This window comes from Peromyscus leucopus, chromosome 7, assembly GCF_004664715.2.
Source record: "Peromyscus leucopus breed LL Stock chromosome 7, UCI_PerLeu_2.1, whole genome shotgun sequence".
NCBI lineage: Eukaryota > Metazoa > Chordata > Mammalia > Rodentia > Cricetidae > Peromyscus > Peromyscus leucopus.
The window spans coordinates 27,318,540-27,343,914 of NC_051069.1; the positions used below are offsets into that span (position 1 = coordinate 27,318,540).

Below are 25,375 nucleotides of genomic sequence, written 5' to 3' on the forward strand. Positions count from 1 at the left end.
TCAGAAGTTCAAGGCCCTCAAGCTTACACAATAGGTTCCAGGCCGGCCTGGGCTACGTGAGATCCTGTCTCAAAAAAACAAAAATCGCGGGCCACAAAAACAAGAATCCAACACCCAGTGATCCTTCAATAAAAAAATCCCTCCAGACCCTCGCAGGTCGGCGAAGGAGGCGGCGACGGCAGCGTGGGAAGCAGTTAGGGGCGGCCTGGCCCTTTAAACCCGCGTCGGTTTCCCCTGACGTCAGCGGGCGGGCGCAGCCCTGCTGTTTACCGCGGCGCGGCGCCTGGTGGCCCAGAGTTCTGCGCCGCGTCCGCCGCCCTTAAAGGGCCCGCGTCCGGGAAGCCTGCGGGCCAGGGCCGCCGCCGCCTCCGCTCTCCGGGCGCGAGCGGACGCCGGGTCTCCGGCCGGGCTGGGCCGGGCCGGGGTTGCGGGTCGCGGTGCCGCCCACGCGAGCTGGGGTCCGCGTGAGGCCCAGGAGCGGCTCCAGGGAGGGGACGAGTCCTATCTCCGGCCGGGGTTAAAGTTCTGGTCCCGGTGAGATGCTGGAAGCTGCTGCGGCAGCCGCAACGCGCCCGGTCGCCGTCCTGTCGCCAGTCCCCGTCGCCCCGGGCCATGTTCGCCCGGCGTCTACCCTTGTGCGTGCTCCTGGTGGTCGCCGTCGAGAGCCACCTGGGGGCTCTGGGGCCCAAGAACGTCTCGCAGAAAGACGCGGAGTTTGAGCGCACCTACGCGGACGACGTCAACAGCGAGCTGCTCAACATCTACACCTTCAACCACACCGTGACCCGCAACCGGGTGAGCGCGGGGCCCCACTGCCGCAGGGCGACCGAGAAGGTGGACGCCCAGGCCGGCCTTGATGCCACCCCTGCCCTCTCCGCCAGCCTCCGAGCCGCCCTTCCCTTGCCCAGGCCTCGTCTCCACCAGCTTTCCCTGCAGCTCCAGTTGGGCAGCTTCCCGGCCACCAGCTGTGATCCGGGCAGGTCTACCCTGGCTCTCCCCCTGGAAGCTGTGTGAGGTCGGGGTGAGGGGGAAACTAGCTTCTACCGGGCTTGCTCAGACAACTCCAAATGGGGCCAACTTAGAACCGAAAAGCTCTGTTCCAGCAAGTTGCTGCCACACTTCATAGGGAGGTGAAGGAGGCAGACCTCCTTGCCTCCGAAACCCAGCTGGCCTTGTAAGTTGACGATGACAGAGATAAGGGCCTCCGAAAGCCGGGTGGCGAGAGAAAAGGGAGTTTGTTTCAAGCTCAGAACTGTGTCTGACTCCTTACTCATTTCTCCCCAGTAGTGAAAGTCGAAGGCGGGCGTAGCTGGGCCCAGGCAGAGTGCAGCCTGGAGAACACTTGCTGCCTGGCTGTGTGACCTCCTGCCTGGCTCTCTTGCTCTCTCTCCAAGGCCAGATCTGGACTGACTGGGAAGCAGTGGAGTTGAGAATGAGGCATCTGGGGTTTTCTTGGGGATGGAGAGGCGTTTGGTTTCTGGCAGGCCAGGATCTAACATCAGGATCCATTTTCCTGACGTTTGATCTGTCTTCTTTCCATCCAGTATCCAGAGTCATCATCCTAGAAGGGGCTCCCACCTCTTGGGGGAGGAAATGCTACCCTTAGATTTGGTTTCGGCAGCCTAGGAACTAATAACATTCTTGTGATTTGTCACTTATATACTCTCACTGTCCTGTGTGGCTTCACCCACAGCAAGGGGTGGATTACCCAGAGGGGGAGAGTTGAGGTTCCAGTGTAAAGTCACTTCCCAGCTTGGCCCTCGGTCAGAAATAGAGATGTAACTTGGATTTCAACACTCTCCCCACCGATCCTGTCCACCCCTCCCTGCAGGGCTCCGGCCTCCAGATTAGTTGTGGAACCGGAGCTTCTTGCTGGTTTCCTAGTTCCCCGAGGAGGAAGATTGAGGACACTTCTTGCTCTCCTCTGTCAGTGTGTGTATATGAGTGTACATGTCCAAGTCTGTGCACGTGGGCTATCCTGGAACTGCCTAAGGCCTCTTCTGCAGATGTCTGGGACCCGCTGTTCCACAAATCTGCTTCTTCCAAGAGCCAGCGAGCTTCCGCAAGCCTCATGTCCCTCAGTGCCAGCCCCTTCGAGAGACAGGGCTTATGCGCACACAAGGAGAAGCATAGATGGTATCCCGGCTGCCCAGGACGGATAACCCAGGGCAGAGCAGGCACGCAGTGTGTAGAGTCATGTGTTGGAGGGACAGTGGGGCCGAGTTTGAGTGAGGGCACTTTCTTGTCATCTGCAGACGGAGGGCGTGCGAGTGTCTGTGAATGTCCTGAACAAGCAGAAAGGGGCGCCTTTGCTGTTCGTTGTCCGCCAGAAAGAGGCCGTGGTGTCCTTCCAGGTGCCCCTAATCCTGCGAGGGCTGTGAGTAGGACCTGGGGATGAAGGGAGGGGTGGCCTAGCCAGGCCTTGCAGGGAGCCTCCCCCAGGAGACCCTTTTGTCCCCCCTCCCCCACCCCCCAGCCCAGCGTCGTGAGGACCAACTCTGTCAGCCCAGGGCTTGGGAGGTATGGGGACCTGATAGAAAGAACTGCAGCCTCATTTCTCAGTCCTGCCAGACTGGCTGGGACTAGTCACACCCTCTGTGTCTTGGACCATAGGTATCAGCGTAAGTACCTCTACCAAAAAGTTGAACGAACTCTGTGTCAGCCCCCCACCAAGAATGAGTCCGAGGTCCAGTTTTTCTATGTGGATGTGTCCACCCTCTCACCAGTCAACACCTCTTACCAGCTCCGGGTCAACCGTGTGGACAATTTTGTACTCAGGTATTCAGGGTGGAGTGAAGGGACCATAAAGCCCTAGCCTTCTTCCCAAGAGTTGGGGGTGACTTTGGGGTTCTTCTCTGCCCTGTAGGACTGGTGAACCATTTACCTTCAATACCACTGCAGCCCAGCCCCAGGTAAAATCCCTTGTCAAAAATGGGGGTCTCTTAGCCTGGCGTGGTGGCACATGCCTTTAATCCCAGCATTTGGAAGGCAGAGGCAGGTAGATCTCTTGAGTTCAAAGCCAGCTTGGTCTACATAGTAAGTTCTGAGCCAGCCAGGGCTACACGGAAACCCTGTCTCAAGATACCAACAACAAAAGAAAACTGGGGGAGTCTTGAACATGAGAGCAGGAGCAGTCATGGGGAGTGCCGGGACCACCATGTTAATCCAGTCTCTGTGGAGGGACTCTTGGAGCTCCTGTATGGACAGCCGGGCAGGGACAGGTGCGGTGATAGGGTCTGGATGCTGTCTTTCCCGCTCTGCCTCTCAGGCACTGTCCTGTGTGTCCAGCTAGGTTGCTGGAGATCGGCGCTCAGGGTCATGCAGGAGTGGGCTACTCATGGTCAAGGCTCTTCTCCCCACGTAGCCAGAAGATTCTGGTACCTCCTTGTAGGAGACTGATCTGAGGGGCAGAGAGAGCACCCTCCTGAGATGGCACTCTCCCTGCCCTTCCCATGTTCTCAGTACTTCAAATACGAGTTTCCTGACGGTGTGGACTCTGTAATTGTCAAGGTGACTTCTAAGAAGGCCTTCCCTTGTTCAGTCATCTCCATACAGGACGTCCTGGTAAGCTGTCTCTCATGTTCTATTCACCGGGAAGTAGTTGGGACATTGGAGAAAAGGGACAGGGCCCACCTCCCTGTTTCTCCCTCCCTCCCCAGTGTCCTGTCTACGATCTGGACAACAACGTGGCTTTCATCGGCATGTACCAGACCATGACTAAGAAGGCGGCCATTACCGTGCAGGTAGGGAACCACATGACCCGAGAGATGGGGCTGGTGCCGGTCCCACACCCTGCACTTGTCTTTCTGCCCATTCCTGCCTTACACGAGGGCTGCTTAAACTTCTTCCATTGTGACCTTTGTGCTTGAGAAACTTTCCTCCATGGAACCATCTCACTGGCCCTTAATTTTGTTTTTTGTTTATCAGCAAGGGATTTTATTCAGAAGTAATGTGAAAGTACAGACCACATCTTCTTCAAGAGAGCAGCAGAGGTTTACTTAGAAGCGGCGTTCTTATTTTATTATTGTCAGTGTTGAGGGTGCCCCTTGGCTTAAGTGTATAGTACAAAGTGGCGGAAGCATATTTAGGGCCATTTTAGAAGCTGCGGAGTTCTCGCTTTAGCAACACATACACTAAAATTGGAATGGGGGCTGGAGAGATGGCTCAGCAGTTAAGAGCACTGGCTGCTCTTCCAAGAGAACCCAGGTCAATTCCCAGCACCCACATGGCAGTTCATGACTGTCTGTAAATCTAGTTCCAGGGGATCTGTTACCCTCACACCAGTGCACATAAAATAAAATAAATGAGAAATAAATAAAATTGGAATGGTACAGTGATTAGCACGGCCCCTGCAAAAAGATAACGTGCAAGTTCAAGAAGCATTCCATAATTTTAAAAAAGAAATTGTTGAAAATCTTATCCTAATCCCAAGTCAAAACTCATTGAGTCCTTTAGCAACACAAAACAGTTTTTTAAACCAAACATCCTACCTAATCCAATCTAGTCCCAAGTTGTTCTGATCATCCTCACATGCTTGAGATAAATGGGAGGAAAACACTTAGACGTCTTCTTTTCTGTTACTAAACCATGATGTTTCTACGAGAGCAGAAAACTTGGGGCATGCAGTAAACATACTGTAGTTCAGAGCGCACACTAGTCTAGCATCCAAGCTGGCTTTCAGACAGTGGTCCTTGGCTTCCTGTCATGTGATGGCATGTATAGTACAAAGTGCACATGTGTGTTCAGAACCAAGGCTGAGGTGACGTCACCCGATACAGGAGTGAGTGCTTTTAGAAGCACCTTGGATGTAGTATGCATTTGATTTTGAATAATTTTTCATTGTCACACATTCAGCAACCTTTGCTGGATTCTTCACCACCCCCATATTCCATTCCTGTGATTTTGGGTTCTCGTAGATGTGAGTGGGGCCATCTCTACTGGCTGGTGCCCCAGACAGCCTGTGTGGGCCACGTGCTCATTCATGTGTTCACCTGACTGGAGTGGGGGTGTAGGTTTGGGCTCCAACCCTAACTCCACAAAGATAATGGCAGCACCTCTCCTGTGGGTGTATCTGGGGGTAGAGCATCTGCCTGCCATTTGACAGGCCGTGTAATTAGACTCTGAGCATCACAGAAATGTGAGGGAGGGGGGTCTTTGCAAGGATTAAGTAAAATTATAAGAAGAGCCTATAGTATCTGGTCCAAAGTTCATAAAAGAAAAAAGTGGTGGTCATGATGATGCTCATCACAGTCTTCGTCCTTCTCCTCCTCCAGCGTAAAGACTTCCCCAGCAACAGCTTTTATGTGGTAGTGGTGGTAAAGACTGAGGACCAGGCCTGCGGGGGCTCCTTGCCCTTCTACCCTTTTGTGGAAGGTATGTTCTGTGCACTGGCTAGGGACGGCTCAGGCAGACAGACAAGCCTCCGTGGCTGTTGGTGGATCCGATGGGATGTGAGTTTGGCGCCTGAGACTCTCTGAGACCAGGTTCCACCAACCCTAGCTAAGTTCCAAGCAACCATTCCTTTGCCACTTTGACATTTTGCTTCCAGATGAGCCAGTGGATCAAGGGCATCGTCAGAAAACCCTATCAGTACTGGTTTCTCAAGCTGTCACATGTAAGTGTGGGTACCTGAGAAAGATGGACAAACCCCCTGCTTCTCCCTTTCAGACCCAGGAAAGCGAGTGTTCTTTGAGTGGTAAGGGTGGCGAGGACACTCCTACCCAGCAGGCACTGGGACAGAAAGGAGTGTTCTGAGCAGGCTTCCAGCCAGAGAAATTCAGAAGGTGGATCCCAGTGCAATATGGGACAGGGTCCATGGCCAAACTGAAGAGCAAGTTCTCATGTGCTCCCTGCCACTTAGCAGTGGAATCTCTGTCTCTGTGACAGAAATAATAAAATCTGTCCCGTTAGATAAACTCAGTTGTGAAGTTTAACCCAGAATGAAGAGTATTAGGCCCCTAGTCAGTGCTCAGTGATGTCTACTGAGTTGTTTGTTTGTTTGTTTTGTTTTTTCCGAGACAGGGTTTCTCTGTATTGTTTTGGGGCCTGTCCTGGATCTCACTCTGTAGACCAGGCTGGCCTCAAACTCACAGAGATCCGCCTGGCTCTGCCTCCCGAGTGCTGAGATTAAAGACGTGTGCCGCCGCCACCTGGTGTCTACTGAGTTTTTTAAATAGGGTCCTTTCTAAATAAAGAACTTGGCACAGTGGCATACCCCTCTTTAACCCAGCAGTTGGGAGGTAGAGACAGGAAGATCAGTAGCTCATCCTTGGTTATGTCATGAGTTCAAAGCCAGTTTGGACATGAGACCTTATCTCAAAAAAACAAAACAAACCTGGGGCTGGACAAATGCTCAGCTGTTCAGAGCACAGGCTGCTTTGTCAGAGGACCCGAGTGCTGATCCACAGCACGCACGCGGCAGCTCCCAACTATCTGTGACTCTAGTTCCAGGGGATCTGATACACTCTCTTAGCCTCCACAGACACCCATGTGATGGTGCGCATACATACATGCAAGCAAGGTACTCACACACAAAACATAGAAATAAATGCATCTTAAACGAGCAATTATAAACCCAATATACACACTAAGTAAATTAATTAATAAAGAGCAAAATCAAGGATTGTGCTAGAAGGGAGAGCCACCTCTCCTGTGGCTTATTTACTCTGTATTTATTGAGCCCTTGGGTATGCTAGAACTACTGCTCTTAGGAAGCCCTTAGGCCAGGAGGGCTCTGTAGGCTACTGAGAGCTGGGATGAGCAAAGGACAGGTCACTGTAGAAATGTACAACAGAAAAGACCATCCAGAGGGCACCGTCTCTGAGCTGTAGTTTGAAGGTTAGGTCAACATGGAGTTTTCTAGAAGTAGGAGAGAAAGTTCTAGGAAACAACATGAGCAGATGGGCTCAGGCCAGAGTTTGGTGTATTGCGCAATAGCCAGGTCTTCACACTGGCCAGGCCTTGCCTTCAGGGGAGGAGAAGCCAGATCCCAACAGTCTCCGGGCATCCAGAGGCAGCATGGGAAAGCCTGCTGTGTTCTCACCTCCTGTTTCCCTCCCCATAGCTGAGGCCTACGTTGGTGGCATGCTCTTTTGCCTGGGCATATTTCTCTCCTTCTACCTGCTGACTGTGCTCCTGGCCTGTTGGGAGAACTGGAGGTGAGGTGGGACTGCTGGCCTGTTCCTTCCTCTGCAAGGGGCATGGGATCCCAACTGGGATGATCTCGTAGTTGTCTTCAGGGCCAGGCAGGACAGGTACTTGTTGGGACTGGTGGTCCATGGGCCATTTCTTTGTAAACAGGCTCACCCCATCATCACCCCTTCCCAAGCTGGGGACACCCCATTACTCCCTGGTGTGGGAGAAACCCAGGACTGAGGGGTTATCTGGATAGAGAGGAGAGAAGGAAGATTAGCCTAGCCTAGGGTAGGTCCTCATCCTTCCTCACTTGTCCTCTCCATTCCTGCAGGCAGAGGAAGAAGACTCTGCTGGTGGCCATAGACCGAGTCTGCCCAGAAAGTGGTATCTGCAGGGCACGGGGGTGGGCGGATCTGTGGGGGGAAGATGGGGGGCAGGGATGGGGGAGGGAAGGGTCAGAGGAGGGCGGGTTGGTAACTTCTTCACGTTCAGCCTAGGAGTAACATTCCACAAGCGGGGGTCGTGGCTGCCCCTCCATAGAGATCCTGGAAAGTTCCCTGTGGTCCGCACTGGTGCCTAGCTGCCCTGGCAGCCTGCCTCAGGCAGTGCAGCTCAGTCTCAGTTACTCACTTTCCATTCTCTCTCTCTCTTCCACCTCTTCTCTCTCTGCCTCCCCTCCTGCTTGGACTTCTCTCTCAGCCTCTCTCCTTGGTAAGCTCCAGGCGCTGTGGGCAGAGGAGCTGCTGCTGTCCAGGGGGAGGAAGGTGAAGCCTAGGGCTGTCTAGGGGAGGGACTTGGGCACCAGATGTCGTTTCCTTCCTTGGTGGCTTAGATGTGCTGTTTCCTTGACCATCCTTCATCTATTTTTTTTTCTTTTCTTTCTTTCTTTTCTTTAAGTTAAATTTTTTTTAGACAAGGTCTCATTCGTAGCCCACGGTAGCCCGAAACTGACTATGTAGTCCAGGCTGGCCTCAGGCATGTAGCGCTCCTCCTCTCTTAGCTACGCGAGTGCTAGGATTATAGGCGTGAGCTCCCATGCCCAGCTTGTCCCCACTCTTAGGACACAGGGTGGCATGTTTGCTTGGAGTGACGTGGTTGTGGGTGAGGTGGGTTTGGGATCTGTGTTCTCTTACTGCTGTCCTGGCTCCTCTGTGCCTGTCTTGGTTCTCCCTTCTCTTTTCCCGGGCTGAACGCTTCCCTTTGCTCACAGGCCTCAGAGGCCCTTGACTTCTCATTGCAGGTCACCCTCGGGTCTTGGCCGATTCGTTTCCTGGCAGTGCCCCTTACGAGGGTTACAACTATGGCTCCTTTGGTACGTGTCAAAGTCAGGACTGTATTTGCGCATGCCCAGCCGCAGCTGCTTCTGCTGCCACCTCCTGTTGGCCATGCTCTTGCAGCTCCACGGGGCGTTCTAAGAACAGCTCTAGAGTCTCACTCTGAGGTCACTTTCAGCTGCCTCACCACTAATTCCTGCTTGCAGACAATGGTTCCGGATCCACTGACGGGCTGGTTGAGAGCACAGGTTCAGGAGACCTCTCGTACAGTTACCAGGGTGAGTGGGCCAAGCCGTGGAGTGTGTGCTACAGGGCTGCTGTTGACTAGGTGAAACTTCCTGGTGGGCGGTTGCCTCTCTGCCAGACGCTGGAACCAGGGAAGGGCTGCTCTTCTGCCCCCTCTTCCTCTCCTTCCTACTTGGCCTCCGTTCCCCGGTAACTTTCCCTTTCCTTTGAAGGGCACGACCAGTTCAAGCGGCGCCTTCCCTCTGGCCAGATGCGGCAGCTGTGCATTGCCATGGGTAGATGTGGGGAGGGGGTAGGGCTGCCCTGCCAATCATTTCCTGCCAGGATGGTCAGTTAGTGGAGCTGGCCATCGCTGGGGCCAGAAAGATGCTTAGTGCATGGCTTCCCTATCATGTGCCACCAGTGCCAGCCCACGTGTCTTCTGAGATAGACAGGCACTGGCCACCAGTCAGAGGTCCTCGTTTGCTGTCTTCTTAGCAGGGTCCTCCCTCCCTGGCTTGCTGGCCAAGGGATCCTGGGTCTGGGTGTCACCTTCTGGCCTTTAGGGCTTTGGCCAGGTGAGGTAACGGGAGGAGATGAAGCCAGGATGGGTGCTCTTTCAAGCACTTGTCTGTATACTGAGACTTTAACCCACGGGTGGCCATGGCGTGTCTTCTCAGAACCCAACAGGACTGGGCACCTTCTAATCTGCATGACTGGCCAAGTTCAATCCTGTTACTTATGTCTGGGGTCCACTCAGTGTCCTCGCTGGGAAAGCCCTAGCTCAGGGACCAGAGCCAAGAGCGGAGCAGGGCTGGAGTCCCTCCTGTCCGGTGGCCCCTGGCAGAAGTGCCCACTGCTTCCCACTGAGTGAGGAGTACCTCTCCTCCCAGCACCTGGGCCACCTGCCCTACCGCTCTGAGCCCTGGCCCACAATTCGCCTCTTCCGCATTGTTGAATAATTCTGACAGTTGCTTCTGGGGGGTGGGGGCAGACCCACTGTTGGGTCCCGCTGGCCCAAGCCCTTTTCCTTGCCATTCCTAGACCGCTCCTTTGACCCAGTGGGTACTCGGCCACGATTGGACTCCATGAGCTCTGTGGAAGAGGATGACTATGATACATTGGCCGACATCGATTCAGACAAAAATGTCATTCGCACCAAGGTCTGGCACACACGGCCTGGGCCTGGTCAGGGGGTTCTGAGGAAGGGACTGTGTGGAGGCCTCATCCAGCATATCTCTGTGGCATGTTAGGGAAGCAGGAGGAAAGAGCTGAGCTGGGCAGGCAGGATTGATTCTAGGAGAAATCAGCCTGACCTCCAGTCCCCTCCAGACTAGTTGGGCAAGCCCTCTTGGCCTAATTAGCCACAGAAGTGGGGAGTCCCAGGACTCTGCCCACTGAATTCTGACTTGTCTGAGGGAAGCCTGTGTGTCTACCCTAACCTTGGTGCCAGGGGTTCCCCCAGGTGCTGGGTAAGTGAGGCTCACCCCTGCTTCTCCTCAGCAATATCTCTGCGTGGCTGATCTGGCACGAAAGGACAAACGTGTTTTGCGGAAAAAGTACCAGATTTACTTCTGGTGAGTGGGCTACCCAGACAGGGACTCCTGTTACTACAGGGCAGCTCCCTGGGTCCTGCCCACCTCACCACGGCCCTCCCGCCCCTCAGGAACATAGCCACCATTGCGGTCTTCTACGCCCTTCCTGTGGTGCAGCTGGTGATCACCTACCAGACGGTGAGAGGGCAAGGGTTGGAGTATCTGTGTGTGACTCTGCCTCACCCTACAGAGCCACTGCTCACCGAGACTGCAGTGAACAGAGGTCATAGGTCAAGCAACAGCTTTCAGATCCCAACTTTGAGGCACTAGGCTTCTGAGCATCAGTTTTTCCATCTGCAGATTGGGGACAGAATGAAGCTGGGGTGGGGTCTGCAAAAGAGAGGTCACAGGACTTTGTGTGACTTCCCTCCCCTCCCCTTACTGTGAGGCAAGAACTTGAGGAGTTGTCAGTCACATATATAAAGAGGATAATGGTAGGCACCTATGCCATCTGAAGCATGTGCCACACACACACTTTGTCAAGGAGCACCAGCCTGGGTACTGTGTATACACATACACGTCAGCCGTGCTGGTACTGTTCATGTTTTGCCGGTTGGCCCCGGGGGTGGGGTGGGGCGTGGGCTCCTTGCTGCGTCAGCCATGTTAATAGCTTTGCACCCCTCACACACACACAGGTGGTGAATGTCACAGGGAACCAGGACATCTGCTACTACAACTTCCTCTGTGCCCACCCTCTGGGCAACCTCAGGTGGGGATTGTGCTGGCCCAGGGGTGGGGAGGGTGGGGCTCTGTGAAGCCTGCTGGGCAGAAGAAAGGGAAGGATCTGAGGGCCTGAGTGTAAGCTAAGTGCCTGTCTTGTCCCTTCTAGCGCTTTCAACAACATCCTCAGCAACCTGGGGTACATCCTGCTGGGGCTGCTCTTCCTGCTCATCATTCTGCAGCGAGAGATCAATCACAACCGGGCCCTGATGCGAAATGACCTCTATGCTCTGGTGAGCCAGACACTGCCCACCAAGGCCTCCACCTGGCAAACTGACCTTGCCTAGTCCAACTCAGCTCTGTCTAGCCTGACCCCACCATGCCCTGGTCTGCTCTACCTTACCCAGGCTGCCCTGCACTGTCCAGCCCAGATCTGCCTTGCCCTGCCCTGTTCAGGTCCTCCTTGCCCTGCCCAGGTCCTCCCTGCCTAGGTCCCCCCTGACCTGCCCTGTCCTACCCTCCCCGGCCCTGCCCACCATTTTCCCTACCCTCCCTGCCTTCTGCTCTACACTGCCCACCCCTGCCCTGCCCTGCCCGCCCTCTCCCTGCTCAGCTGTTGTATCCTGTCCTCTCTGCTCTGCCCTGTACAACCCACCCTGCTGCACACTCACCACAAAGCCCAGTCCTTTTCCTCCCCTCCCCGGGTCTCCACTGGGACCCTTCCCTTCCCACCTCACTTACCTCCCTTCGCTTTCTCCCCACAGGAGTGTGGGATCCCCAAACACTTCGGTCTGTTCTATGCCATGGGCACAGCGCTGATGATGGAGGGGCTGCTCAGTGCTTGTTACCACGTCTGCCCCAACTACACCAACTTCCAGTTTGGTGAGTGCGGCCTCCTTGTCTGGCTGAGCCTCTACCATCCCAGGTCAGCAGCTGGTAGGAAGCTCAGAGGCTGGCTTCTGAGTACGGCTTCCCATGTTAGAAGATGGCCAGCTAAGCCAGGCAGTGGTGGCACATGCCTTTAATCCCAGATCTCTACATCCAAGAGTTCCAGGACAGTCGGGGCCATACAGAGAAACCCTGTCTTGAAAAAGTCAAAAAATAGAGATAGATCGATAGATAGATAGATAGATAGATAGATAGATATATAGAGAGAGAGATAGATAGATAGATAGATAGATAGATAGATAGATAGATAGATACATACATACATACATACATACATACATACATAGGAAGGAAGGGAGAGAGAGAAAGAGAGAGAGAGAGAGAAGACGGTCACCTATTCTGCCTCCTCTCCAGTCATTCCTACAGAAACTCTGAAAAGACAGAATCCTCAGGAAACACTCCCTGACTTCAGGGTGTTCGTTTACTAAGACCCTCAAACTAAGTTATCCTTAACCTCAGGGAGCAGCAGACTCTGGCTAACAAGTGATATGATTCAGGGGCAGGTAAGGGTGAAGTGCTGACCCTCCACTTGCTCATGGCATTCCAAAGCACTCTTTGCTGTCCGGGCTGAAGTTGTGTGCGGCGTCCCTGTGGGCGTCTCTAGCTCACACCCTGTTCCTGTGCAGACACCTCCTTCATGTACATGATCGCTGGCCTCTGCATGCTGAAGCTGTATCAGAAGCGGCACCCCGACATCAACGCCAGTGCCTACAGCGCATACGCCTGCCTGGCCATCGTCATCTTCTTCTCCGTTCTGGGCGTGGTGAGGGCCTGGGCTACTCTGCATGCCCCCTAGGAAAGGCACACGCATGCACTCACCCTGTCCTCCGCCGCAGGAGAGGTCCTGCTGCTTCCCTCGGGCTGTCGTGGTCCCTCTATGATTGCGGCCTAGCCAAACAGCCTGCCCTTGTAAGGATGCAGGCATAGGAGGGCCTGGGAACAGCTGCCCTCAGCGCCCCCTCACCCCACATTGGGGGCTTCCCCACAGGTTTTTGGCAAAGGGAACACGGCCTTCTGGATCGTCTTCTCAGTCATCCATATCATTTCCACGCTGCTCCTCAGCACACAGCTCTATTACATGGGCCGCTGGAAGCTGGGTGAGGGCATGCCCCGGGCGTATGCGGGTGTGGGGGACCGTGGGTACCTGGACTCACAAGGGACCTTTGATTTCTCCTTGGCTGGAGGAGTCACTGGGTGGGAACTGAGAGTCCTCCTTGTGCTCTCTGGGCTGTGCTCTCTGAAGTCCCTGGCTCCTCTCAACCATGGCATTTCAGTACCAGGCCTTCTCATTGCAGACTCGGGGATCTTCCGCCGCATCCTCCATGTGCTCTACACAGACTGTATCCGCCAGTGCAGTGGCCCCCTTTATACGGTACCTGCCCAGCTCCTCATCCCCTTCCTCCTCTGACTCCCCTCCTCCCCGTGGGATCGAGGTGTGTCAGAGAGCCCAGGGTAGCGTGGGGTAGGCTGACTTGAGCCTTCTGCCGCTTCTCTCCCTGTCTCTCTCCCCCTCTCAGTCCCTGTGTCTCTGCTTCCCTCCAGGACCGCATGGTACTTCTGGTCATGGGCAACATTATCAACTGGTCTCTGTGAGTGTGGCCATTGGCTGTGGAGACAGCTGGGGACATAGTCAGCCACTAGCTGACTTAGGGGGCTAGAGACAATTTTGAAGCATTGGCCATAAAGAATGGGGGCTAAAGAGAGAGGTGTTAGTCCCTGGGCTTCTGGAACCTTCTGTGAGTCTCTGAACACAGTCCAACAAAATGATGAGGCATGGTGGGGTGTGGGCAGAGGTGAGACCCTCCCCCAGACCCACTCCCTCTTCCAGGGCTGCATATGGACTCCTCATGCGCCCCAATGACTTCGCCTCCTACCTGCTGGCGATTGGCATCTGCAACCTGCTTCTTTATTTCGCCTTTTACATCATTATGAAGGTGAACGGGAAGGGCAGGGCTGCCTCAGTCATGGGGACAGTGGGGCGCTGAGAGGAAGAGAGCCTCGCTCTCCGTGTATCCATGACAGTGAACTTTGGGGGGTGGCTTGAGTCTCTTGTGTGTAACCCTGGGAGTCACCTGCTGAGAAAGTGCTCTGCCACCAAGCCATGCCCCAGCCTGAGTTCACTGAACCTCTGAGGACTGGTGCCTCCTAGTGGCCTTCCATGTTGTCCAGGATGAGGGAGTGCCCAGCCAGTGCCTTTGTTGGCTCAGGGATCTGGGTACATGGACACCTAGCTCAGGGTGGGTGTCAGGTAAAGAGGTAAAGACAAAGGCTGCCAGCATGAGACGTCGTTGGGTTCTGTGGTTGAGCCCTGAGGATGCAGGAGGGCCTGGCTGACGGCTGCATGCTTTCCCTAGCTCCGAAGTGGAGAGAGGATAAAGCTCATCCCCCTCCTTTGCATCATCTGCACCTCGGTGGTCTGGGGCTTTGCGCTCTTCTTCTTCTTCCAGGGACTCAGCACGTGGCAGGTGAGTAGGCACCTCCAGGCTCGTAGCAAGCCAGGCCATGGCAAGTCCTCCCCCTGGGGCCGGGCCTTCCTAGTGACTTCTCATTAAAGCCTCCTGATCCACATGGCAGCCTATAAATCTGGGCCTGTTACTTCAAAGGCAGCAGAGTCTCAAAGAGGCCGAGTGACATCCCCCAGGGCATAGAGCTAGTGCGTGGCCGCTGTGGCTTAAAGCCAGACACCTCAGTTTCTCCGCTGCCTCAAAGGACACCTGGTGTGCATCAAGCTATAAATCTGTGATAGAACTGAACATGTCTGCTGGGCATGGTGGCGCACACCTTTAATCCCAGCACTCAGGAGACAGAGGCAGGTGAATCTCTGTGAGTTTGAGGCCAGCCTGGTCTACAGAGTGAGTTCCAGGACATCCATGGCCACACAGAGAAACCCAGTCTTGAAAAACAAAACAAAACAAGAACATAACATGTCTCTGTCTAGACAGTGTTGAATTCACAGTCTGGTTCAAAACAGACACTGCCAGCTCGTGTCTGGTTTTTTGTTTGTTTTAAGGCCAAGGATCAAAACTGTGCCCTTGCACATGCTCAGTACATGCTCTGCCACTAAGCCACACCCCCATAGCTAGATCATGTTTGAAATGAAAGACAAAGCAAGTCAAGGTAGTGGAGTGTGCAGGATAGAGGAGGGGGAGGCTTCTGAGTTAGGAGGCCTGGGAGAGCTTCCTGGAGGAGGCAGGCTTTGTTCTTGGCCATGGTCTCATGGATAGCACTATGTAACTCAGGCACTGTCACCTGAGCAGTCACACAGGTTGGAATGACCAAGGCAACTTTGATGTGCAAGAACACACTGATTTCAGAGCTTGGCCTAGGCTCTTCCAGACATAGGGTCAGAAAATGTGTGTGGCACAGAGGTGGGTAGAGCAGGGAGGGTCTGGAGTGTCAGCCATGGCTGCCGTTGTCTGGGAACAGAGCATGGTCTGGTGTAGTACTTGGGGCAAAACCACCTGAGGTCCCTTGAGCGAGGCCAAGCCCCGGCAGGCAGTGAGTTGGGGCTCTGGGCCCACCTGGCTTTCTGAGTGGAAGCTGTGTGGTAATCCCAGCCGCCTGCCATGTCTGACAGGAGTGGTGGGTGAAGCAGAGAGCGGAGCTGGTGTATTTGAGAAAAGCCGTTGCTAGCCATGGAGGGTGAGAGTAAGGCATGAGTCAGAGCAGAGTGCTTCATGTCAGGGACAAGGGGGTGCCATGGAGTGGGCTGGAGCGGGTTTGGACCTGGCCTTGCCAGAGCGGAGTTGGTAGGCCGCTGGCCCTGTCCCTCCGCCAGAAAACCCCCGCAGAGTCCAGAGAGCACAACCGTGACTGCATCCTCCTTGACTTCTTCGACGATCACGACATCTGGCACTTCCTGTCCTCCATTGCCATGTTTGGGTCCTTCCTGGTATGTGGGATGTGCCTGGCCTGAGGGCAGAGGGGGCGGTAGAGCAGACAGCCCCTCCGTCCCGTGCCTGACCCTCTGTCCACCCTTAGGTTTTGCTGACATTGGATGACGACTTAGACACAGTGCAGCGGGACAAGATCTATGTCTTCTAGCAGCGTCCTAGGACCCAGGCTTCACCTCATGGGGCCCCAGCGCCTCCGTGCCACCTGCCAGGTGCCACCACAGCACCGAGGGTGTGAGTCCCAGCTGTGCTGACCAGCACTGGATGGCGTGGCAGGACTTGGAGATCCCAGCCCAGGCCTGACTCAGGACAGTTGCCGGTGGCGTCGAGCCTTGCAGTCACCTCTGCTGCGGAAGAGACCTGCTCCCATCCCCCGAACACTGGCCAAATTGCTGCTTTCTCTCTCAGTGTTGGGTCCTCCCCAGGACCCTTGTCCGTCCATCTGTCCTATCTGTCCACTGGCTCCTCCGTTTGTCCCTGCGGAGCAGGAAGGTGGGGGGCAATGTTCTAGCCCATTTCAGGCCTTGCCTTCTCCCCAGCCCCTCCCTCCTCTCAGCCTAGGACCCACAGCCCGACCTTCCTCCCATGCTCTGCTCCAGGACCCTAGTCTGGTGCCTGATTCTCTGTCCAGCACCAGGACCCTAGTTCTCTGGGTCTGCAGCTGGCTGCTATCACTGCCCACTCTGGCCTGCCCGGAGGGATGCAGGTAGGAGACATTGGGGGCTGTCCAGCTGGTGCCAGGTTTATGGTGCTAAGGCCTGCAAGGGCCTAGGTACGACCCTCCTCCCTCGGACCTGTGCTTGGAGCTGGCTCTTGAGCAGTGAGAGTCAGTTCAGTTTGAGTCTGCTCTGGGGGGCTGAATTCAGAGGTCATGTCCTGATCCCACCAGCCAGCAGCATGATGCCAGCACCAGGGTTGGTGGGAAGTGGCAACTCACTGTCCCCTTCTGCACCCACAGTCCTGCCAGGCCCCGGCTGGGGCCCCTCAGTGCCATTGACACTGCCCAAGAATGTACAGAGGCCATGGAGGAACGGTGCCAAGCACACAGCCCCCCTTTGCCTCTTTCACGGGAGCAGGAGCCCCAGTGCCTGTTTTAGAAGGGGGGGCATGCCAGCTCCCTGTGTGTCCCTGGCCCTGCCTCACTACAGGACTCAGGGCTGGCTTCTGAGTTTCCGTCCAGTATTTAGCCAAGTTCTGTGTTAGTCACATGGGCCCAAGAGCCTTGGTGTTTACATGGAGTCACCCAGCTCTGGGCCCTGGCCACTCTGGTCCTTGGCTCTGTTTCACTCCACTGAGTCCATTCCAGATGCCAAGGGGGTTGGGGTCCGGGAATGTATTTCATTCTCTCCACCATGTTTTTATAGCTCTCGGGCTGGGAGAAGAGGCAGGTCTGGGTCTTTGTTTCAGAGCTCTGTTCTGTGTCTCCATGCTATGGTTGCAATTCTGTTTCTATGAATGAGTGCATTCAATAAAGACAACCAGACCTGGGATCGGGGCTCTTGTTTGTTGGCTGGTACAGGAGCCTCCCTGTCTCGTTTCTGTGCTTGGCTGCACTGGAAACTGCAGTTCCTGGATTCCACCAGGGTTTTTCCTCAGCCTCAGGCCACCTGTTAATTCTGTCAACATTTGACCCTACCCTGCACTGAGTACTGTGCCAACAGGAGCAAGGTGCTGAAAATGTCTGTGTCTTCTCCCTGTGATAGCCTTCACCTGGCACACAACACCTGCCTTTGCCCACCAGGTAGAGGGCAGCATCCCTCCCTAGGGGTGCTAGGCAGATGGATATCCAGGCTGAGCCCATAAATGTGCCTGAGGTGGGCAAAGAGCTTGCAGACCAAGGTTTTAAAGACTGTTTGGACCGGGTGGTGGTGATGCCTGCCTTTAATCCCAGCACTTGGGGACAGAGGTAGGTGGATCTCTGAGTTTGATGCCAGCCTGGTGAACAGAGCAAGTTCTAGGGCAGCCACGGCTCCCCAGAGAAACCCTGTATTGAAACAAAACAAAAAAGGCTGTTCAGGAATGACCATCTGGATGGCAAACAGAATCTAAGAGGAGGGAGTTCTTATTCAGACTTCAGCAAAAGAGGATGGGATTTGGGATCTGGTGAATTCAGGACATAACTAGTGTCCAGGAGATGGCAAGTGTGGTCTTCTCTCAGGGAGCTTCCTGTTTATGATCTTCAGACGCCACTGGGGGGTGCTGTAGCTCTGTGTACTGTGCTCCTAGCTCAAGTCAGGCAGGTTGGCTGTAGGAGGCGGAGCTTCCAAGGCTGAGCCTCCCCTGCCTGCTGTTAGTTTTGGGAGAGGCTGGCTCACTCAGCCTGAGGATCCTTCCCCCTCCCCTTTTCCCTCTCCATCCCTTTCCTGAAATTCCCAGAATTAGGGGGGCGGGGAACGACACAGAGACTCCGCTAGAGTCTTCTTACCTTTTAAAAAATTATATTTAGGGGCTGGAGAGGTGGCTCAGTGGTTAAGAGCACCGACTGCCCATCCAGAGGACCCGGGTTCAATTCCCAGCACCCACATGGCAGCTAACAACTGTATAACTCCAAGATCTGACACCCTGCACATAAAATAATAAAAAGTTATTTTTTAAAACATTACATTTATTTATGAAGTTTGTGTGTCTGTGTGTGGCATAGCACACGTGAGGTCAGAGGAGAGCTGGTTCTCTGTTTCCACCATGTGGGTTCTGGGGATTGAACTCAGGTCATCAGGTTTGACAGCAAATGTCTTTAACCACTGAGCCTCCCTCCCCTCATCTTCCCATCCTTTCCCTGTCCCTTCTCAACACTGCTGGAGCTAGGTACAAGCAAGATGTGCTAGAGGATCCTTTCTGGGATCATAGAATCTCCCAAGACAGGCTCTCTTGAGGGGAGGGAGGGAATGAGGCTCCCTAGTCCTCTGACCCTGGTGTCTCCACAGCCTTAAATGCCCTACCATTTCACTGCTCTGGATGGGACCAGGGCTGACTTGCTGCTGAGCTCTCAAATCCCACCCCCTAGTGAAGCTGCTTACTCCAGCTGGGAGCTCTCCCCACCCTGAGCAGAGGGTGGGACATCCTCTCCAGCTCCCACACCAGTGGGCAGGAGTACCCAGGTTCTGTCACTCAGTGGCCTTGGGAAGGCCATCTGAACCTCGGTTTTCTCAACTGTCAAATGGGGTGGTAGCTCCAACCTCGACTGTGGAAGGGAGGCATTTGCATAGTGCAGCCAATCCGCAGTCAAAGCTAGTCTCCACACTAACTGGAGTTTAGTTTGTGTGGAGGAGGGTGGTTTGTTCGTTCCCTGCAAATCTGGGGGATCCCTAGCCCCCTGGGGCGTCCCTCTACAGGGCCAGACTCTTTAGAGTACCCCTGCCTTTCACTCTGGTTGGACAGAGAGCTGAGAGGAGCAGACCCAAGTCGGGGTAGCAAGGAAGGCTTTCAGGGTCCTGCCCATAAAAGGCTTTTCCCGCCACTTTGAGCACCGCCCCGCCCCGGCTGCGCAGCATCTCCAAAGCACGCAGGGAATGTCTCTGGCTGCCCCCCGACAGACTGCTCCAACTTGGTGTCTTTCCCCAAATATGGAGCCTGTGTGGAGTGAGTGGGGCAGCCGGGGGCGGGGAGCCCAGTGGGCTTCCTTGGGCAGGGAGGGGCGCTAGCAGGCCGGCTGAGGGGTGACATCACTGCCTCCGTACCCTTTAAACCCCTCACCCAGCCGGCGCCCCAGCCCGTCTGCCCCAGCCCAGGCACTGACACTACTCTCCTTCAAGCCCAGGAAGGACCAAGCCTTGTAAGTGCAAGTGAGGAAGAGCAGCAGGGGATGCATGTCATCAGGCAGGGCTGGGGTCTCAGCTGGGGCTCCCCTAATCTCCTCTAGCTTGCTGGGTGGAATTGGGTCCCAGAGTCCTTTATCTGTTTTAAACTAGTCCAAAAGTCTGGCTAAAATGCCAGGGTGACTTGGCTGGGGGTGTGTGTGGGGGAATCAATGGGGAAAATTAGTGGGGTGAAAGGGAGGCCCCCATTTCAGCAGCTGGGCCAGCTCCATCTCAGAATGTCCCAGAAGGTGAGTTTGCTTGTTTTGGAGAGCAGTGGCCTACTGCTGGTCCCCAGGGCTTGCGCAGCCTAGAGGAGCCAGGAGATAGCCCCTGAGACAGTGGAGGGCTGAGGAAGATTTTTGGTTATTTGTTAGTAGTGCTGGAAATCAGTCCAGGGTACCATGCATGCCAGGCATGTACTCTACCACTGAGCGACACCCCTAGCCCCACAGAAATTAAATACTTCAGAAGAGGCAGAGACAGAGGCTGCTTTCCCATGTGCAGCTCTGTCCACTGCAGGGTGACAGGTGGAGGAGCCTTGGAGCTCTGTCTGGGCAGGCCTGGGACCCCTGGTCTTTCCAAAGGGGCTTGGTGGTTCTGCTTGGGGCTGTTTAAAGGGTGGTAGTGAGATGCTGGCACATCTCTGCAATCGGACTGCTCTCCTGGGTCCCTGGGGTTTAGGTGTGCCCTCTCAGGGATGCAGAAATACTTACTCCTACTGCTATTTTGTGGTGATGAGGGTTGGGGTACTGCAGCCGGATGTACCCCTGGTTCTGCTTGTTCTTCCCGGCACCTGCTAGTTGCAGGCCCCTTTCCACTGCTTACTCTCCCCTCTCCCCTGCCAGAGAAAAAGAGGGGCTGGCAGGAGCCATAGCCACAGGCATCTAAGGTGAGCACCATGCAGGTGTTCTGTACTGTGGCCTCTGTGGAGAAATACCCTGGTGGCCTGCCAGACGGCCATCTTCCTACCCCCTCTCATCTCCCCAGTGCCTCCAAGAGGAGGGCTTGAAGGGTTTTTTCTTCTTCTCTCTTATTAGTGTTTTTTAGTTACATAAGTGATGGGTTTCATTATGGCATTTGTTCACATACATATCATTTACTTTATTCCTACTAGCTTTCCTGTCTTCACCTGACCTCTTCTCCTCAAAGGGACTTCTTGGGACTTTCTACTTCAGACTTTCCACCAGGAGAGACAGGGAAGAAGGGCGGTGAGGGGTGGGATTGAGTGGGGACACATGTGATCCTGAGCCCTGACCCAAACTTACAGATGTCAGGGTTGCAGTGTGTGCATTGTGGCTAGGGCTTGTTCTTAGATCTGTCTGTTCACAACTCCCTGGAAACTGAAAAGTGCATGTAGGGACACTCTTCTCCCATGCTTTCCTCTAGTGCCCAGCCTGTGTAGGAGGCGGGTGAGGATACAGACTGGGTAGGGAATGGATAGAAACTGTCAGGTGCGTGTGTACCTGGCTGGGATGGGGTGATGGGAGAGAGACCGGCTGAGTGGAGGCCTGGAGGAAGGAGGGCTGCAATCACCCGCTCCCTTTGCTTTGTGACCTTTGTGGTTCTTTGTCCCAGCAGTTCCTGGAGAGGAGCAGGACACACAGTGGAGGGTGGGAGGGACAGAACTGTTTACCACTTCCCAACAGAAACCAGGTCTTAAAGTCCTCCAACTCCAGCTGAAAGACGGTGCTCAGAAGGCCATGTCTTCTGTGAGGACCCTCTCCCCACTCCGTCTCAGGGAAGTGAGGGGCCTCTGTGATTGGCACTTAGATGAGGTCTTCTGGTTTTCTTTTTCTCTCAAACATGGTGATGGACTCAGGGGATGCTTTGGAGAAGGTAACCAGGGAGCAGATCAGTTTGCTGTGTAAACTCCCTGGTTAAAGCACCCCTCACCCACCCACACCACCTCAAAGAGCTCTCTCTGTTAAGCTCCAGGCAGTGTGTGATGTAGTTTGCAGACTACACCTTCCCAGCTCTCTGAGTAGACTGTTAGCCTCACTTCACAACCGGGGAGCTCATAATATAGAAGGGGAAAGACGCCGGGGGCAAGATGTCCAGAGTTTGACAGCTGGTCTGTGCCCAAAGCTCTGTGATAACATTGCTCTCCACCACCTTCCAGGGCGGGGATGGGGAAAGGGTCTCAACTTTCATGGGAAGGAGGTGGGAGGTCCCAGCCAACTACTCTATGTTCATACAGTTTTCCTCCCAACCTATGTCCTCTCTGAAGCCAGGGGCTGGCTTGGAAAGCTTTTTAGACACTGTAACAGATGGCATCTCACTTAGGGTGTCCCCTGTTGGCTGGGTCTGGCTCCAGCCATGACTACTGTATCTGTCCAGGGACCAGCCCGCCTGCTCTGATCCTGCAGCTTTCCTCCTTCTCCATGTCTGGTCCTCTGAGCGCTGCCAGGCACTGGCCTTTGGGGCAGCAGCTGACATGAAGGGCAGGCTTCCTATGCTCTGGCTGGCAGATTCTTGGCCCTGGGATAGCCTGGGAGTATTCTGACGGCACAGTTCTAACTACTGCAACAGCCAGAGCTGGCTGACATGGGCACACCAATGCTCTTTCGTGTGAATCTCCCTGAGAATGCAGCTGCTTTGTGAGAACCCTTGGCCTTTGGACACTTTACCACATGGTTTTGGCAGATGCAGTATAGGGGATGAACTTTGCTCTTACAGCTTCTGGGTCAGAGGGTAAAGACTTGGTGGCAACTGATAACTAGACAAAGATACCTGCTGGCTTAATTTGGGGAGGTGGGGGGCAGGGGACAATGTGCCTTCTGGAAGGCTTCTCTAGTGCCTTTCTGGCTAGTCTTGGCAAAGAATGCTTTAGCTAGGCAGACCAGGTCATGTGGGGCTTTAAGTTCAGCTACTCCAAAGGCTAAGGTAGGAGTATCCTAAATTTAAGATCAGCCTGTTGGCCTGAGACATGGCCTCAAAACTATGAAACAAGCCTAGCATTGGTGGTGCACGCCTGCCTTTAATCCCAGCACTCGGGAGGCAGAGGCAGGTGGATCTCTGTGAGTTCGAGCCCGGCCTGGTCTACAGAGTTCCAGGAGCTGGGACTACACAGAGAAACCCTGTCTTGAGAAAAGACAAAAACAACAAAACCATAAAACAAAGAGAAGGCTGAGGACAGAGCTTGGCAGTACAGACTTCCCTCTCAAATATGAAGCCCTGGGTTCCATCCTGTACTGAAGAAAAAAGAAAAGAAAAGAAAAGAAAAGAAAAGAAAAGAAAAGAAAAGAAAAGAAAAGAAAAGCAAGCAATGAGCAAAGTGTGGGGAAGGAGTGAGGAGGCTGGCTCTAGGCCAGGGGTTGTCAAAATAGTCCATAGGCCAAATGCAGCCTGCTGTTTGTTTTTATCGACAAAAATTTATTGGCACACACTACTTATGTATCATCTAGGCTGTTTTCACACAATCGTAGAGGCCATATGGCCTGCAAATTCTAAAATATTTTCTCTCTGATCTTTTACATAAACAGTTGACAGACCCTTGCTCTAGCTGGCCAAACATCTAATATCTTGTTTCTTGAGGTTCATGTTCAGAGAGGTCTTTGCAGTAGGTGGACGAACCTGGGCTAGCTAAGTAGTGTGATGGTGTCTAGGGTGGCTGGGAACCCCTCCCTGAGCTCAAGGCCTGCTTAGCTCAAGTGAAGCAAAGCTATTCCCTGACCCTTTCTTCTCTCTTCTCCACACTGTCTGCTTCAGCTCTGCCCCAACATGGCCAACAAGGGCCCATCCTACGGCATGAGCCGTGAAGTGCAGTCCAAAATAGAGAAGAAGTATGATGAGGAGCTGGAGGAGCGACTGGTGGAGTGGATTGTAATGCAGGTTGGCCCTGATGTGGGCCGCCCCGATCGTGGGCGTCTGGGCTTCCAAGTGTGGCTGAAGAATGGCATGGTGAGTGTCACCCTGTGAAGGGGGTCTGGGGAGGTGTGTGCCACCCTGCAAGCTGTGGGGCAGACCCCCTGAGCTGAGTGTCCAGCTGTGTTCTGTGCCCGGCAGATTCTGAGCAAGCTGGTGAACAGCCTGTATCCTGACGGATCCAAGCCAGTGAAGGTGCCTGAGAATCCACCTTCCATGGTCTTCAAACAGATGGAGCAGGTAGCTCAATTCTTGAAGGCAGCTGAGGACTATGGAGTCACCAAGACTGATATGTTCCAGACTGTTGACCTCTTTGAAGGTACAGAGGAAAAGGGCTGGAGCCAGTGGGCCACTGGAGAGCAAGATTCTCAGGCAGGGAGAGGGACTATCAAAAGATGCCACAACCAGCTCTGTTGGTGTGTGCACAGCGGGAACAGGATGTGCCCAGAGCACAGAACAGGCGGAGGATCAGCTCAGTGGTCCAGCATTTTCCTAGTATGGCCTGTGCTGGATCCTAGAACCGTACACACATAGAAAATACACCATGCCGCACTCACAAGGGTTTAGTGTAGGGTCTCCTGAAACCTTTGGATCTGGGACACTTGCTCTTGGTTTGGTCATTTTTGAGTCAGGGGCAGATCTCGTCTATATGGTCCTGAAGCTGGTTCCCTGGCCACTCTTCTCACAGGCAAAGACATGGCAGCAGTGCAGAGGACTCTAATGGCATTGGGCAGCTTGGCTGTGACCAAGAATGATGGACACTACCGTGGAGATCCCAACTGGTTTATGAAGTATGTGGCCATTGGGTCCCTGTTCCCACGCTTGGGTCTCTTTGTGAGGTGGGGATGGCTTGGGCTGGTCAGCCATGGTAAAGATCAGGTGTGGCAGAGCCAGGAAGGCCCCAAGTAAGGCCTTGGGCTGGGGGAAACGGGGCCCTACTTCTGGGCTCATGTCTTTTACCAGCATGTGCTCCAGCAAGCTCCCTAACTCCTGGGATCAGCCAAACTCAGGAAAGAGAAGACAAATGGGAAGGGGATGGGCCCAACAAGGAAGCAACAGGGACCAGAAAACAACTGGAGAACACTAAGTCCCTGGAAGTCTGATCCTGGTTCCTCTTCTTTCAGGAAAGCCCAGGAGCATAAGAGGGAGTTCACAGAGAGTCAACTGCAGGAGGGGAAGCACGTCATTGGCCTTCAGATGGGCAGCAACAGAGGGGCCTCACAGGCTGGCATGACAGGCTATGGACGACCCCGGCAGATCATCAGTTAGAAGGGGAAGGCCAGCCCTGAGTCTGCCTTTCCCAGATACCTGGCTGCAGTGTCCTGCTTAGCCTGCCTCACCCATGCCTATGTAGGTTCTTAGTCCGGACAGCTCCGAGGCTGTCGCTGGGCAAAGATGACTGCACATGGGCAGCCCCACCTATCCCCAGCCTCAGCCCAGCTTCTAACCCCAGAGCCACCACCCCTGGCCCTGTTCCCAGCTGCACCCCCACCTCTACTGTCTCTCCCATGTCCTGGAGAAAGCAGGGAGAAGTGGACTGGGTAGCCTGGGAGTCAGCCAGCCCACTGTCCTTGGTAGCAAATGCCCTTTGAAGGAGACCCAGCCCAGCCTCTCCATCATTTCCTGGAATATTTTTTGGGTTGAAATTCAAAAAGGAAAATATATATATATACATCCATCTTTTCTCAGGCCTGGCTGGCAGTCTGATTGTTTAGTTACCCCTGTTACTATTCCAGGAGCCCTGAGCACGGGCGGTGGTGGGGGGGGGCCCGGGGTTCATGGGCTCCTGGCCGCTGTCTTCTGGATGACTTTTCAGGCCCCACAGACCCAGACGTTCGGAGGAAGTGGGCTGTGGGGAACAGGAGTGATCTGCCACCTGCAATAGCTTTGGGGAGGCAGAAGGGAGGAAAAGTGGAAAGTGGTGGAATTGTTTGGATTTTTATACTTCTGGTTTTTATTTTGGAAAAGCTGTGCAGAAAAAAATT

At 54.3% G+C, this 25,375-nt stretch overlaps 2 protein-coding genes and 1 pseudogene across 5 annotated transcripts; all 3 read left to right on the forward strand.

The window, feature by feature from the left end:
* The first annotated feature begins 315 nt into the window (after positions 1-315).
* On the forward strand, positions 316-17,219 carry Sidt2 (SID1 transmembrane family member 2). 4 transcript variants are annotated; one of them, XM_028866461.1, is made up of 28 exons: positions 316-795; positions 2,256-2,377; positions 2,614-2,778; positions 2,867-2,912; positions 3,463-3,564; positions 3,660-3,743; positions 5,274-5,373; positions 5,549-5,614; positions 7,064-7,157; positions 7,466-7,518; positions 7,834-7,845; positions 8,375-8,446; positions 8,615-8,686; positions 8,867-8,929; positions 9,678-9,796; positions 10,137-10,210; positions 10,300-10,366; positions 10,864-10,937; positions 11,058-11,181; positions 11,653-11,770; positions 12,463-12,599; positions 12,825-12,933; positions 13,132-13,208; positions 13,379-13,425; positions 13,665-13,770; positions 14,191-14,301; positions 15,615-15,728; positions 15,818-17,219. In XM_028866461.1, exons 1-28 carry the CDS (start codon positions 613-615, stop codon positions 15,878-15,880), a joined length of 2,574 nt encoding a protein of 857 aa, XP_028722294.1. In that variant the 5' UTR covers positions 316-612; the 3' UTR covers positions 15,881-17,219. The 4 variants fall into 4 exon arrangements, with proteins under 4 accessions (XP_028722294.1, XP_028722297.1, XP_028722296.1 ...); XM_028866464.1 differs by lacking the exon at positions 8,867-8,929; XM_028866463.1 differs by lacking the exon at positions 7,834-7,845.
* LOC114691308 lies at positions 4,294-4,394 on the forward strand (annotated as a pseudogene).
* Positions 17,220-19,280: 2,061 nt separating the features above from the next.
* Positions 19,281-25,078, forward strand: Tagln (transgelin). The gene is made up of 5 exons (XM_028866460.2): positions 19,281-19,501; positions 23,235-23,426; positions 23,532-23,709; positions 24,079-24,181; positions 24,515-25,078. Exons 2-5 carry the CDS (start codon positions 23,247-23,249, stop codon positions 24,657-24,659), a joined length of 606 nt encoding a protein of 201 aa, XP_028722293.1. The 5' UTR covers positions 19,281-19,501; positions 23,235-23,246; the 3' UTR covers positions 24,660-25,078.
* Positions 25,079-25,375: the final 297 nt, after the last annotated feature.